We start from the raw sequence: 15,319 nt of genomic DNA on the forward strand, positions 1-15,319 counted from the left end.
TGCTTTTTCAGCATCTATTGAGATGATTATTTGATTTTTCCCTTTCGAATTGTTAATGTGTTGTAATACATTGATTGATTTTCTTACATTAAACCATCCTTGCATGCCTGGAATGAACCCCACTTGGTCATGGTGTATGATTTTTTTAATGTGTCTTTGGATTCGATTTGCAAGTATTTTGTTGAGGATTTTTGCATCTATATTCATTAGGGAGATTGGCCGACAGTTTTCCTTTCTTGTAGCATCTTTGCCTGGTTTTGGTGTTAGATTAAAGTTAGCTTCATAAAATGAGTTAGGTAGTGTTCCATTTTCTTCAATGTTTTGAAAGAGTTTAAGCAAGATTGGTATCAGTTCTTTTCGGAAAGTTTGGTACAATTCCCCTGTGAAGCCATCTGGCCCTGGGCATTTATTTGTGGGAAGATTTTTGATGACTGATTGGATCTCTTTGCTTGTGATGGGTTGGTTGAGGTCTTCTATTTCTTCTCTGGTCAGTCTACGTTGTTCATATGTTTCCAGGAAATTGTCCATTTCCTCTACATTATCCAGTTTGTTGCCATACAGTTGTTCATAGTATCCTCTTATAATTTTTTTAATTTCTTCGGGATCTGCAGTTATATCACCTTTTTCATTCATCATTTTGTTTATATGGGTCTTCTCTCTTTTTGATTTTGTCAGTCTAGCTAGGGGCTTGTCAATCTTGTTGATCTTCTCAAAGAACCAACTTTTGGTGATATTTATCCTCCCTATTGTTTTTTTGTTCTCTATGTCATTTATTTCTGCTTTAATCCTTGTTATTTCTTTTCTTCTACTTGGTTTAGGATTGGTTTGCTGTTCATTTTCTAGCTTCTTCAGTTGATCCATCAGTTCTTTGATTTTGGCTCTTTCTTCCTTTTTAATATATGCGTTTAGTGCTATAAATTTCCCCCTCAGTACCGCTTTTGCAGCATCCCATAGGTTTTGGTATGTTGTGTTCTCATTTTCATTCGTCTCTATATATTTAGCAATTTCTCTTGCTATTTCTTCTTTAACCCACTGATTGTTTAGGAGTGTGTTGTTTAACCTCCAGGTATTTGTGAATTTTCTAAGTCTCTGATGGTTATTGACTTCTAATTGTATTCCATTGTGGTCAGAGAATGTGCTTTGAATAATTTCAATCTTTTTAAATTTATTGAGGCTTGTTTTATGTCCCAGCATATGATCTATTCTGGAGAAAGTTCCGTGAGCACTAGAGAAGTATGTGTACCCTGGTGATCTGGGATGTAATGTTCTATATATGTCTGTTAAATCTAATTCATTTATCAGATTGTTTAGGTTTTCAATTTCCTTATTGGTCTTCTGTCTGGTTGATCTATCTATAGGAGAGAGTGATGTGTTGAAGTCTCCCACAATTATTATGGAAACATCAATTGCTTCCTTTAGTTTTGCCGGTGTTTCTCTCATGTATTTTGCGGCACCTTGATTGGGTACATAAACATTTATGATTGTTATTTCTTCTTGTTGAATTGCCCCTTTTATTAGTATGTAGTGGCCTTCTTTGTCTCTCAAAACATCCCTGCATTTAAAGTCTATTTTATCTGAGATTAATATTGCTACACCTGCTTTCTTTTGGCTGTAGCTGACATGAAATATTTTTTCCCATCTTTTCACTTTCAGTTTCTTTGTGTCCCTGTGTCTAAGATGAGTCTCTTGTATGCAACATATTGACGGCTCATTTTTTTAATCCATTCTGCGAATGTATATCTTTTAATTGGGGAGTTTAATCCATTTACATTCAACGTTATAACCATGAAGGCATTTCTTGAATCAGCCATCTTATCCTTTGGTTTATGTTTATCATATATATTTTTCCCCTCTCTCTATTAATATCCTTTAATGTACCCATACCGAATCTCTTTAGTACTGAACCTTTCTCCAAGTCTCTCTGTCCTTTCTTTGTTTCTCTGTCTGTAGGGCTCCCTTTAGTATCTCCAGTAGGGCAGGTCTCTTGTTAGCAAATTCTCTCAGCATTTGTTTGTCTGTGAAAAATTTAAGCTCTCCCTCAAATTTGAAGGAGAGCTTTTCTGGATAAAGAATTCTTGGTTGGAAATTTTTCTCACTCAGAATTTTAAATATATCATGCCACTGCCTTCTCGCCTCCATGGTGGCTGCTGAGTAGTTACTACTTAGTCTTATGCTGTTTCCTTTGTATGTGGTGAATTGCTGTTCCCTTGCTGCTTTCAGAACTTGCTCCTTCTCTTTCGTGTTTGACAGTGTGATCAGAATATGTCTCAGAGTGGGTTTATTTGGATTTATTCTATTTGGAGTTCACTGGGCATTTATGATTTGTGTATTTATGGTGTTTAGAAGATTTGGGAAGTTTTCCCCAACAATTTCGTTGAATACTCTTCCTAGACCTTTACCCTTTTCTTCCCCTTCTGGAACACCAATGAGTCTTATATTTGGACGTTTTATATTATCTATCATATCCCTGAGGTCCATTTCAAGTTTTTCAATTTTTTTCCCCATTCTTTCTTTTGTGCTTTCATTTTCCATTCTGTCATCTTCCAGGTCACTGATCCGTTGTTCAGCTTCCTCTAGTCTTGTACTATGAGTATCCAGAATCTTTTAAATTTGGTCCACAGTTTCTTCAATTTCCATAAGATCATCTATTTTTTTTATTTACTCTTGCAATGTCTTCTTTATGCTCTTCTAGGGTCTTCTTGATATCCTTTGTATCCCATACTATGGTCTCATTGTTCATCTTTAGTTCTTTGATTAGTTGCTCTAAGGACTGTGTCTCTTCTGATCTTTTGATTTGGGTGCTTAGGCTTGGGTTATCTATATCGCCTGGTTTTTTCATATGCTTTAGAATTTTCTGTTGTTTTTGGCCACTTGGCATTTGCTTAACTTGATAGGGTTCTTTTAGGATTTGTAGACCAATTGAAGTCCTTACCTCCAATTTATCAGATCTACAGCTTCGTGGTGTACACTTTCTCTAACTAACCGGCAGGTGGTGTCCACGAGCCACTTGTTCTCCACAAGCCAGTTCTCCCCTGCTTTGCCTTTGTGATGAGTGGGGGAGTGAGTCTTGTGGGGTCCAACTGGTGTACCAAGCTTGCGTGTGTAGTTGGTGTTGCCCGCCCTGTATATGGGGCGTGTGTCTGGGCAGTTGGGTGGGGGGGGTGACTCTAACAATCAAATCTCCCTGGTGTTCCTGGAGTTTTAAAGCTGCTGCAATAGTCTAATCCTTCAGTTCAGTCCTGCCACAGTTTGTCTCTGCCACTGACCCACAAGTCCTTGGTATTGGTGTATGGCCCCTGAGACTTCCGAGTGGGTCCCTCTTCCAGGCTGTGCACCCCCTGGTCCTCTGTTGAGGGATGACTGTGCTATGTCACAGGTGAGTGACGCCCCCCAGGGTGGTTCTGGGCTGCTGGGCTGTGTAGGGAGGATCCCAGTCTGCTGAAATGATGGCTGAATGGGGCTTTGTTAATTCACACTGCTCCATCTTCCCAACTCTGGGACAACCAGCTGAGGGTGCAGGGAAGGCTAATGTCCACGCCCAGTTTTGTGGTGTGTGCCTGTTATTTGAAGCACTTCTGTCACACTGGGTTGTCTGGGGCAGCTCTGGGCTATGGGGCTGGTGACGGGCAGGAGTGTTTCCTGTCCACCAGGATGATGGCTGTGAGTGGACACCCCCTTTTCTTGGGAAGTTGTGGTGTTTAGTGAATTTTCTCAGTCACTGGATTATTGCCTTTTGTCTCATAGCTGTCTTAGTTCTGTTCTTGTCTTGACCTTCCCAAATTGCAAGTCTTTGAGGCTTTCTGTATTGGGCTTCTTAGAGTAATTGTTTTAGAAACAGAAAAAAAAAGATCAAAAAAAAAAAAAAAAAAAGGCGTCTTCGCAAATCTAATGGGTTATTGAAATGCTAAGAGACAAAGCAATTGGGGCCATTAAGGAAAGATCCAGGGGGCAGAGAGATCAGTTTTTCTTCGGGATTTGCATATGAGCCTCAGGGCTTGAGCTCTGCCCTTCCCCTTTCTATGTTCACCAGAACTCCAAAAAGCCTCCACTTTCATTTTTGAGTTTTTCTTACTGTTTTTTGCTATGCCTATCTCCTCTCTGCTGGGCTGGCTGCTCTTAGACTCTCTGGTGTCTGGTCTCAGTCTATCTATGGTTGGAGTTTGGATCAGTAGAATGAGTTTCCGATAAGAGCTGCCACTGCAGTTCTCCCTTCTCCTTCCCAGCGCTGACAGCCCCTCCTCCCATGGGACTGAGCCTGGCAGGGAGGGGTGAGGGTCCCCTGGCTGCAAAAACTTACAGATTTCACTGATTTCAGCAGTTTGACATGTTCATGAGTGTTGTATGAAGTATGCCCAAAGTCAAATTGCTCTGCGGTGTCCGGTCCACACAGTTCCTGGCTTTCTACCTACTTTCCTGGAGGAGTCTAAAAATACAGATTTTTAGACATCATTTCAGTCACACGTCTTCAGAATCTCTCAGGTGGAACCCTGGAATCTGTACCTTTATCTGTGTCCCCAGGTGATCCCTTAGCAGCCAATTCACCACAATTCAAGTAGATATAGAGTTAGGTTTCCAGACTCCTAGGTCAATAATCACTTCTTTGTAAACCTACTTTGTGCTAAATGCTATTAATGCAGGGGATAGAAACTGGTCTTGTAATCATAGCTGATTGGAACAGAGATATGCATGTGATCTAAGTCAACCAATCCATAGGCATGCCAGAAACTACTACCTGTGAGCTAATTAAGAATGTCAACTAAGAAACACAGAGAGAAGTCACTGGTTAGCTGTGAAGAACAAAATGAAAGAATGCTATGACTTAGAGTTGATATTATGGCAAACCAAAGCCTAACGCAGACCAAAGTTATGTAAGGGCAGAAACTGAGTAAGCAGAGGAGTAGAAGAAGGTATGTAATTTTAAGAAACAGAGTTGAGCTGATGCTCAGAGAGAAGTTGACTTGTAGCAAGTCTCCATGGCTCCCAGGACAGACAGAGTACAGCCTGGTCTCAGAGCTGCTTTAATCCCTGATACTTTCCACTTACGGTTCATGTGCACATCATTCATTCATTCTTTCTAACAAATCTTTATAGAGTATTTACAACTTCTAGGCATTTTGCTAAGTCCTGGAAATACAACAGCAAAAATATTCAGTCCTATCTCACATGGAGCTTATAGTCTAGCAAGATATTAAATGAATATTTTCACAGATAAGTTCATTACCAAATTGCAATATATGCTACAAAGTGGGAAGTTCAGGGAGTTTGATAGGTGGGCCCACCCTAGTCTAAGGGACTAGGGAAAGGCTTCCCTAAGGAAGCAGTATTCCTAGAGTAAATTTCCTTTTGCTTGAGGTTACTTAAGGATGTGGATCTCTTTACTCTTACAGCCAGGGGAGACTAAAAAGAAAGGTTGACAGTTTCTTACAGTCAAAAAGGAAAATCAAGACCAACTCAAATCATTAGAAGAACATGACAGAGATACAGGTGGAGTGCTATGGATGGAGCTGGGAGGGGCTCCAACCAAGGGAAGGAGAGGGAAGGTCAGGGATGGCTTCCCAGAGAAGATGACCCCTGAAATGAGTTCCTGTGCTCTTCTCTTATAAGAGACTAGCCTTATAGAACCCGGGACCTGAAAGGTTTTAACAGAGCTGAGTTCTTGGATGGAGTTGACCCAAGTGGAGAGAGGCCATCAATCAGACAATCCCAAGTTTCCTACCTCACTACACATTTGTTTCCCCTCCATGTGTCTCTTGCTTAGGGTTTGCCACAGCCATGCCTGGCTCCAGGAAATAAGCTATTACATCCATAAAACTTTAACTCAAAACTGTACAAAATCCTCCCTCCCTTGGTTCTTCTTAGATGGACAAGAGAGGATTTTTCAAAACTGCAGTGTCAAAACTTGAAGGGTTCATAAGAAGGAACTTGTAGGGGAGGAAAAAAAATTAAGAGACATTTTCTAAAGAATATGGTTTTGTTTTCTGACCCTAAAATGAGACCTGAAGCTCCTAATACCCATCAGGAGGATGTGCTCCCCTTGGCACCTGGATCCCTGGTCAGCCAAGTCTAAGAGCGGGGGTTCTACCAACTGGTCTGGATTATTTTCACAGATGCTGTCCTGGCCAGGGAGGGTTGATGGGACTGTGGCGAGGCAGGATGCAATGAGAGGCCTCACCCTGCCTGGAGAAGGGCTCCATTTACGTCGAATCCCTCTCCCAACCCAGAGCCAATTAATCAGGATTTTGAGCAGGAGTCCGTCATTGTCCCTCTCAAATCACACCCAAATAATTTAGTCTCTGTCTCATTGCATGGCCTTTCACACTTAACAAAGGGCTTCAGTACATTGACCAGATGCCCATACTCTAAGGCAGCGCTGTCCAATACAGGAGCCACCAGCCACATGTGGCTATTGAGCACTTGAAATATGGCTTGCATGAAGTGATAGTGCTGTAAGTGTAAACTATATATCAGACTTTGAATACTTAGTACAAAAAAGGTAAAATATCTCATTTGTAATATTTCATATTGACTACATGTCAAAATGATATTTTAGATATATTAATAATACAATATATTATTAATGATAATTTCACCTATTTCTTTTTACTTTTTTTAATGTGGCTACTAGAATATTTAAAATCACATGAGTGGCTCACATTGTATATCTATTGAACAGCACTGCTCCAGGACGACCCTGATTCTCAACACTAAATCTCTTCCTGAATTATTTCCTCAACTAGAATAAGTACTGAAGCAACTCCAGAAAATTCCTTAAACCTTCTTCCATTTATAGAAGTAGCACAGTATAATAAGAAAGAAATCCTGTGTTCTAGTCTATTTTTTGCCATTAACTAGCTATAAGACTAGTCAATCATTTTACCTCTTTGGGTCTGAGTTTCTTTACATAAAATGAAGACCTTGGACCAGGTCCCCTCCATGGTTTCTTCCGATTCTATGATTATTTGATTATTATTATTATTACGCTAAAATTTTTCTAAAATATTTCCAAGCATAGGATCTTACTAAGCTTTTATTATAATGTATATAAATTTTTTAAACTAACTCTTGAAAATAATATAAAATAAATATTTCCCTTTTTGATAAAAAGACAGAATTTAATTTTAATCTTATACTATTTCATCAAATGGATACATGTTAGCTTATTTAAACATGTGTATATTAAAGTTGCATGCTTATTTTCTATATTGCTATTATAAAATTTGCCATGAAACTATTTTTGTTAATGAAGGTTTTTCAATTTTCAAAATTTAATTCATTTATATGATTATTATTTATTTGGTCTCTTAGATTTTCTTCCACAGATCTTCCCATTTCCATCAATCATTTATGCCTCCTATACTCTCTTCTGAGCATTTCTGGTTGTATTTTATATCTTATCACTTTGCAGTGTCCTTTAATTCTCTTTCAGGACTGGGTGCCCTTGCTATCACTCACCAGCTCCTTTTAGGTACCTTTTCATTCTAGTCACACTCTTCTCCACCTTTAGACTCAGGGCCTTCCCCCTCTACTCATCCCTTTTCAAAACAGTTCAACTGAAAGGATCTACTAATAGGTACATTTCAAGGTGAATTCAAATCTTCACAATCACTCCTTACTTGGGAGGGGGCAGGTCTTGGCATTTTTAGTCTTAACTCTCATCTTGAAATGAAAGCCTTTATTCCTATTAAATTGAATGGGGAGTTTCTATTCTCTTTTTCCATTTTGCTAAAACCCATCAGAGAACGTGTTCTCACATAGTTATGTTTTGCAAGCCCAGCCCACATGCCTTCTTTCTTGTGAAAATGTGGTTTTAAATACATCTTCAGGTATCTATGCAAAATCCTGACTGCTACAAGAAAGCTACTTAGGTTTTCTTAGACAGAGTTTGAGAAGTTCTGGATTTGGAGTAAGATGTCCTAAGTTATATCTTAGCTGTACTTGAATTAGATATATCATCTCAGACAATTCAAGTGCTTAAAAATAATTCCCTCAAGACAGCAATAGAATTTATAAAAATATGATATATAATGTATAATAAACACATATTCTTTCCTGTCATTCTGTGAAAGCAGGGCAGTAGGACAGAGCTGCTGTCATCAATTATTCTTGGAATTTGGTAGAGAAAAGGAAAGAATTTGGAATCAGTCACCCCGGGTTCCGTCCCAGTTCCCCGATTTGGGAACTATTTCTGTATACCTAAAAGAGAGGCAAAACTAGCTGCTCCGCCTAAGTTGCAGACCCAGTTGTATGGGAAAGAAGGCACAAATGCTGCTGTTATCGCGACTGAAGTGGCGGTGGTCTGAGCAATGCATTTAAAGAAATCCAGCCCTGCCAACTGGAAGACATTGGTGAATAGACAGTAAAGGTACCCTACTATTCCCAGTCTATTTCTTTTTCATACCGTTTCAAATTTGGGTAAGAGGGAGGAGGGCCAGGGGCGGGGAGAGTGGTGGTTAAGGAACTTGAGTGTGGAACCCTCAGCCGTTTACCCTTTGTTCCTTCGTTATGTCGTTCTTTCATTCATTCGACAAACATTTATGGAGCCTCTTGGGTGTCGGCACTGGGCTAGGCGCTGGAGCCACAAACAGGAAAGGACCCGGCCTGTGGTATCCGGCAGTCCCCTGTTTAATGAGTAGGGACCAGACGCCTAACTGTGGAGCAGCAACACAGCTCTCGCTCGGGGCGAGGAGGCCGGCGGTCGCGGAGCCCAGGCGCTGCAGCGCGCCACCTCCCCAGTCAGCGGGCGCCACGGCGCGGCCCACGACCTCTCCCGCGGCCGCGGCGAGTTCGGCCCGCGTCCCCATGACAACAAGGGGCCGCGCGGCTGGCAGGCGGCAGCCGAGCCGGAGAGGCCGCAACCGCCTGGGAGGCCGCGCGGCGGGCGGGCTGGGGCGGCGGGAGCGCGGCGGCGGGCGGCGGGGCCCCTCGGGACGGGCCGGGCGGGCGGCCCCGGCGTTTCAGCTCGGGGAGCCTCACACCTCTCCGCGGGCGCGGCGCAGCGCAGGTAACACAAGCTGGGGCTGCTCCGGCCCCGGCCCCTCAACCCTCGGCCAGGCTGGCCCAGGACTGGCCCAGGCGATAAAAGAAGGGCCGGGGTTACCCCAAGAGGCTGCGGGAGGCTGCGCTTGAACTGTGCGCGGGTCGGGTGCGCGCGGGGGGCGGGAGAGAGCCCGGGAGGCGAGGAGCTAGAAGTGTAGGGTCTAGTTGTGTGGCCTTAGGCAAGTCCCTTAATTTGTGCCTCAGTTTCCCTGACAAACCTACAAAATCGTTTATTCATCCGTTCGTTCTGATCAAGTTTTCGTCCACCGTCCTTGCTTTTCGCCGCTCCTCTCCGCGCACAATTCCAGGATCTCCCTTTAATTCCTCTGACTTGGGTGATGTGAACCCCTGGGTCTTCCTTCTCCTCCTTCTACAAACTTGAATGCTATTTAATTGACTTATATTCAGTAACTTGGAGTTAACTCCTTTTCAATACTTTGTCCATTTATCTTCATAGATTAATTTTTAAATAAAACTTTGTTGCTGGGAAAAAAATCCTTTTGCTGTAGGCAAGTACTTAACGTCCTCATTTTTGTCAAGAGGATGAGCCAGTGCCCATAAAGCCATTAAGGAATTTTAAGTTTTGCATTTTTAGACAATTCTTCAGCCTTTTGTCCTACATCTCTTGGTATGTTTATTCTAATAAACCCCAGAAATGGCCGAAAAAAGAATTTAATCAAATAAAGGCATGCCATTTAGGGAATCCATAGGAAAAGAAAGTTTGAGAGAATCTAGCTGAAACTCCTCTTTGAGTAGGAATTCTACTTTACTCATCCTCATGTACTGAGCACTCTGCAAAGTACCTGGTACCTAGGTACCAATATTTCAATAATAAATAGTGAATGAATGCTCATTTCAACTCATCACTAAGCCAATGTCATAGATACAAGGGGGCACTCCTCACCCCACTCCCTCAAAAAGCCTTTCTCCACTTTGTAGAACCAAGAGCTGATACTGTCTCAGAAAATTTAACACTGAATGGTTTGCTAATCACAAAATTTTTGTTTTATAAGTTAATAATTTTAAGCATTTTAGGAATCTAGATCATTTTTCTTCCTAACAGATTAAAAATCAAGAAATATAAACCAGATGCAACAGCTTCTTGACATGGAGAACAAGGCCCCTAATACAATGGGGTAAGTGCTGCTGCAAAATTTCTGTTTAATAAGTTGGTATTTTACTTTGTTAAAACTCCTTGATTATGCATGAGTTTTGAAATTTAGTATTAATAGAAGAATGTGCCAAGTATTTTTGGTGAGGAGGGTGGGAGGATTTTAAGAGACTGCAATTAAGAATCTATAGTCTTTTGAATTTTGACTCTGTGGATCTGCACTCCAGGGGTGTCCAAAGACAATCACCATTGTCCAATTTTTTGTGACTTTGTGCAGTGTCTTAGTGGGAGGGATGCAAACACCCAGGGGACTGAGCTTGCAGGCCTGGTGCACTCTTAGGTTCCCACACTGCAGCAGCTCCTGACCAGCTTGCTCCTTGTTGCATCAAGTGTCACGAGCTTCCCTCCACTCTTGCCCTTAAGGCTGAACTCAGCACTTTAACACCCCCCAGAATATATACAAGTCTACAAAACAGCAGTAAGAACTGGATATTTTACCAAAAGTTTCAAGGAGAGGTAAGGAATAGGGTTTATAATTTGTATAGCATTCTGCATCCTAGAAAGTCAATCGAATTCCTTTCAAGAAATATCTCTCCCCACCCTCTCTCTGCCACCCACACTACAAAGGTTCCTCTTCCTGCTGTTTCACTGGCTAACTGGCCGCTGGCTGACCCGGGAGCACAGGGTTACTACAGTGCCTACTCTTGATTGTGACTGACCTGGCACCAGTCAAACCACTACAGGTGTCTCACTTTCGATTATTCTGCTTAGACCACGACTTGACATCAAAATGAGGGAAAACTGTACAAGTATGGATAAAAATAGCTATCACTTTTTAAACTCTTACTGCATACTCCTCCTTACAAGAGCCCTGCTAGATATTATTCTCATTTTACAACTAAGAAAACTGAATATATTAATTAGTATATAGTCTAAGCTCTTGTAACAAAGAGACCACGAAATAATCTAGTGGCTTAAATAAGAATGAAGTTTATTTCTGTCTTACATAATAATCCAGATATAAGCAGACCAGGACTGGTAGGGCAGCTCTGCCAACCTCACTACATGATTTCCATCTCTGGGCCCAAAGTGACTGCTTCACTTCCTGACATTGTGGCTGTGTTCCTGCCATAGGGAAGGGGGTAGGGCAAAGGGAAGGGTGTCTAACTCTTCATTTTAGGGGTATGACCTGGAAATGGCACGCATCACTTCTATTCTCTTCCCATTGACCAGAACTTAGTCACAGAGACACAGCTAGCTGCAGGGAAGGCTGGGGAATATGGTCTCTAATTGGGCAGCCATATAGCCAGCTAAAGCTTAGAATTTCTATATTGAAGGATGAAGAATGGATATTGGTGGACAACTAGCAGCCTCTATATAAAGTCTGAGGGAATAGTGCCCAGAAGACTACCCTTACTTCAGACAACAGCCATAAGTTGTGGGGTCCCCAGGGCCACTCTCACTTGAGACCAGCTGGCTACAAATTTGAAGGACCCCACAGACTCCCTTAGGTTTGGTAATTCACTAGAAAGATGCACAGCATTTACTGAAAGCACTACACTTCCGATTACAGTTTTATTATAACAAAAGGATACAAATACCCAGCCAAAGGAAGAGACTCATAGGGCCAGGGGGAGTTCCAGAAGCAAAGCTTTGGTTGTCTATAGGGACATGTTACCCTCCTGGAGTGAAAGTGTGACAGAGTACTGCCAACCAGGGAAGCTCACCTAAGGTTATGTGTCCAGAGTTTTTATTGGTTTTCATTTTGTAGGCATGATTGATTGAATCATCGCTCACATGATTGAACTCAGCCTCTGGCCCCCTCCCCTCCCCAGAGGTCAGGTTGAGATCAGGTTATCACATGGCTCAAGGGCCAACCCTCTAATCACATGGTTGGTCCTGGCAGAGTCAGGTCCCATCCAGAGACAGGGGTAAGGCCTGATCGGGCCCACCCACCCTGAATCATCTTATTAGCATGAACGATTGGGTACCCACCATGAGTCATCTCATTAGTATAACCTATCAGGTTTGGTCTAAGGGGCCCATCATGAATAGAGGCTAACTCCCAGGAGCCAAGGCAAAGGCCAGACCTTTCTTGGGCTAGGCCATATTGCTTACTACACAGACTGCCACACTGAGGTTCAGATAGCTAGAAAGAGAGAGAAAGGAGGAACTTACCTCAGAATACAAAGCTGGTTGGTGCAGATGGCACCAATCCCTGCGTTCTTTCCTACACTGGAAATAAATGGTAATGGGATGTGGGCAGCAGCCTACCTAATATCCATAGCCAGGTTAGGGTTCTGGAGTGAGTAGGTGTTGGGTCACTGATATAATGATGGCACTAAGGGCTAAGGTGCAGATTGGTGGTCTTGGCTCGAAGGTTGGGTATCAGCTGTCACTTCCCTCCTGCAAATCCAAGGCCATGGAGACTGCTGTTTCTCTTCATTCACTCTTTTGGAAAAAAAGTATTGAGTACTGAATGTATGCCAGGCACAGCCCTGGCATACAAAGATCATTAAGAAATAGACCTGTTCTTAAAGAACTTAGAATTTAGTAGAGATCCATAGAGCTTATTTGTTTGTTTATTTTACAAGCTGTAATCACAAACTGATTACAAACAAGTGGATGAGAATTACCAGAGGCCTTCACAAGGAACCACTCCACTCACAACGGCAGGCATGGAGCAGGGGGAAACCAGGGTTCAGACCTCAGTCCCACATGCCACTGAGAAAGATGTAAAAGTCTAGATAATGAATTCAATCCAATTTTATAAATAAATTAGTTATGTAGCTAATCAAACACATCACCTACACACAGAGAGACCTTTGGTGGAGCAACTTTCATTCAAGAAATGTTTATTAGGCTCTATTGGCAACTCACTGGTTGAGACACTGGGAAGACAGCAGTGAACAAAATAGAAAAAGACTCTCCCTCAAGGGGCTTGTACGTTAATGAAAGAGATTAAAAAAAAAAAAACAGAATATAAATATATATCGTATGATGATATGAAGAAAAATAAGGCAAGGTAAGGATAAAGTAGTGTGCAAATGGGGTGATCAAAGAAGGTTTCTCTATCAAGGCTGCATTTGAGCAGAGATCTGAAAGAACTGAGATTCTGAGCCATGTGGATATGTAGGCAAAGAGAACGCAAACAAAAAGGAACAGGAAGTACAGAGGCCCAAGGTGGGAGCTTTTACACAGGACAGTCATAATAGATGGGTATTACTCTCTGATTACTATCAGCATTACTCTCTGATATCAGCATTATAACACGGTTTCACTTTAATTTATCCATGGTTCCTCCCAATTATAGGTGTTTTTATTTGTGCCATAAAATTCAACCTAAACTTCTAAACTGAACAGTCATATTTATGTGAGTTTGTGCTTTTTATTTGTTTATGGAGTGTGTGCCCAGAGCATATTCTCTATTGGTTGAGTAAAAAAGCTAAAAAGTTATACATATATAATAAAGCTTTTCAATTATTATGTTTTAAATTATGGTTTTCAAATTTTCTGTTACCTTATTTTTTGTCTATTTGATCTGTCAAATTTTAAGAAACATCTTCACTGGGATTGTGGATTTATCCAATTCTCATATTTCATACAATTTTTGTTTTACATATTTCAGTGTTCTGTTGCTCAGTGTGTTGAGGTTCATGGCTGTTATATCTTCTTGGTTTATTATATGGAATATCTCACAGGTGTAAGTTAGTGTTTTTGTTTGAATTCTACTTTGCCTGATATGAATGTTGGCATCCCTGCTTTCCTTTTATTTACTTTAGCCTAGAATATCTTTGCTTTCTCCTTCTCTTCAAGCTTTTTTTTTTTTTTTTTTTTTTTTTTTGGCTTTTAACAATGGGGATTTATTAACTTACAAGTATACAATTCTAAGGTCATGAAAATGTCCAAATTAAAGCATCAACAGGATGATACCATCTCTGAAGACTGGTGGCTAGCTTGGGCTTCTCTGTCAGATAGCAAGGCACATGGCAACGTCTGCTGGTCCTTATTTCCTGGGTTTCATTGCTTTCATCTTCTGGCTTCTTTGTGGCCTTTTCTCTAAATTTCTCTGGGTGTTTCTCTCTGTTTCATCTTCTGGCTTCTCTGGGGCATTTTTCTGTGAGCTTCTCTGGGTTTTTCCTATCTTTTATCCTGTTAAAAAGGACTCCAGTAAGAGGATTAAGACCCACCTCATTCAAGGTGGGTCACATCTCAATTGAAATAACCTATTTAAAAAGTCCCACCCACAATAGGTCAACACCCACAGGAATAGATTGAGAGAACATGACCTTTTCTGGGTTACATAACAGTTTCAAACTATCACAGTAATCATCCTCATTCCCTTAGAGTCTAAGAACAGAGGAAACAAAAATGTTAAATTTTCCTTGGGAGTGTCAAAGTATCCTTAAGGAACACTTAAGATTTCATGCCTTTCTCTATGGCAAGTGCTTTCAAGTGCTTCTAACAGGCCTGAAAACTTTTTTTTTTTAAGAAACGAAGTTTATTTGTATTAATTCTATCTGGTTTTAATGCAACGAAGTTGATGATATACATACAGTTTTTCTATCTTTTTTAAAAGAAGGAATTTAGAAAAAAATGTGAAAATTGATAAAAATATAGTTTCTCCTTGTACTCAAACACCTTAGGAAATGAGGAACAATTTTAATAAAAATTGAAAGAAACCAGTGTACCTTTGTATGTATGGTCACATGGTTTTGTTCAAATTTTTATTGCATATCTTAAGAGATAACCTTGAAAAATTTTTATTGCTATATATTACAAGGGTAGTTTTGTAAATATATATTGAAAAAGTGTATGTAAAGTCATAAGTTTTGTGATTTAGAATAAATTACTTAAATGGGAACTTTTACATTTGTTCATGATTTACTTCACCCATTTGAAGGTAGTGTATCTACTGGAAGAGGCAGTTCACCATGATCCCTGAGTGTTCTTGCACTTTCTTGCTCAGCGTGCCAGAATGTAAGACTTATCCATCTCCTGATTCTGAGCTATTTCTGTAGCTGGTCCTATAAGCAAATAAGTAAGTCAAGATGACCACAGCATGACTACAGCGTAATTGCTTTCTCTTTGGGGAAGGGGAGACCAGCTTTTCTGCTTTCTGCAGTGTTTGCTGCTTGCTCAAAACATGCGGGGCCCTGGGTTCCTCAACTA

The 15,319-nt window shown here is 41.0% G+C and overlaps 1 protein-coding gene across 2 annotated transcripts in view; it reads left to right on the plus strand.

Annotated features, from left to right (window-relative positions):
• Positions 1-8,903: 8,903 nt before the first annotated feature.
• The window catches only part of DEUP1 (deuterosome assembly protein 1), a 142,955-nt gene continuing 136,539 nt past the window's right edge, over positions 8,904-15,319 (plus strand). For both annotated transcript variants that reach the window (XM_037841451.1, XM_037841452.1), the window contains exons 1-2: positions 8,904-9,001; positions 10,100-10,172. In XM_037841451.1, coding sequence (XP_037697379.1) covers positions 10,126-10,172 — 47 coding nt within the window. In that variant the 5' untranslated portion in view covers positions 8,904-9,001; positions 10,100-10,125. The remainder of the gene's footprint in view (positions 9,002-10,099; positions 10,173-15,319) is intronic.

This window comes from Choloepus didactylus, chromosome 6 (genome assembly GCF_015220235.1).
Source record: "Choloepus didactylus isolate mChoDid1 chromosome 6, mChoDid1.pri, whole genome shotgun sequence".
Lineage (NCBI taxonomy): Eukaryota > Metazoa > Chordata > Mammalia > Pilosa > Megalonychidae > Choloepus > Choloepus didactylus.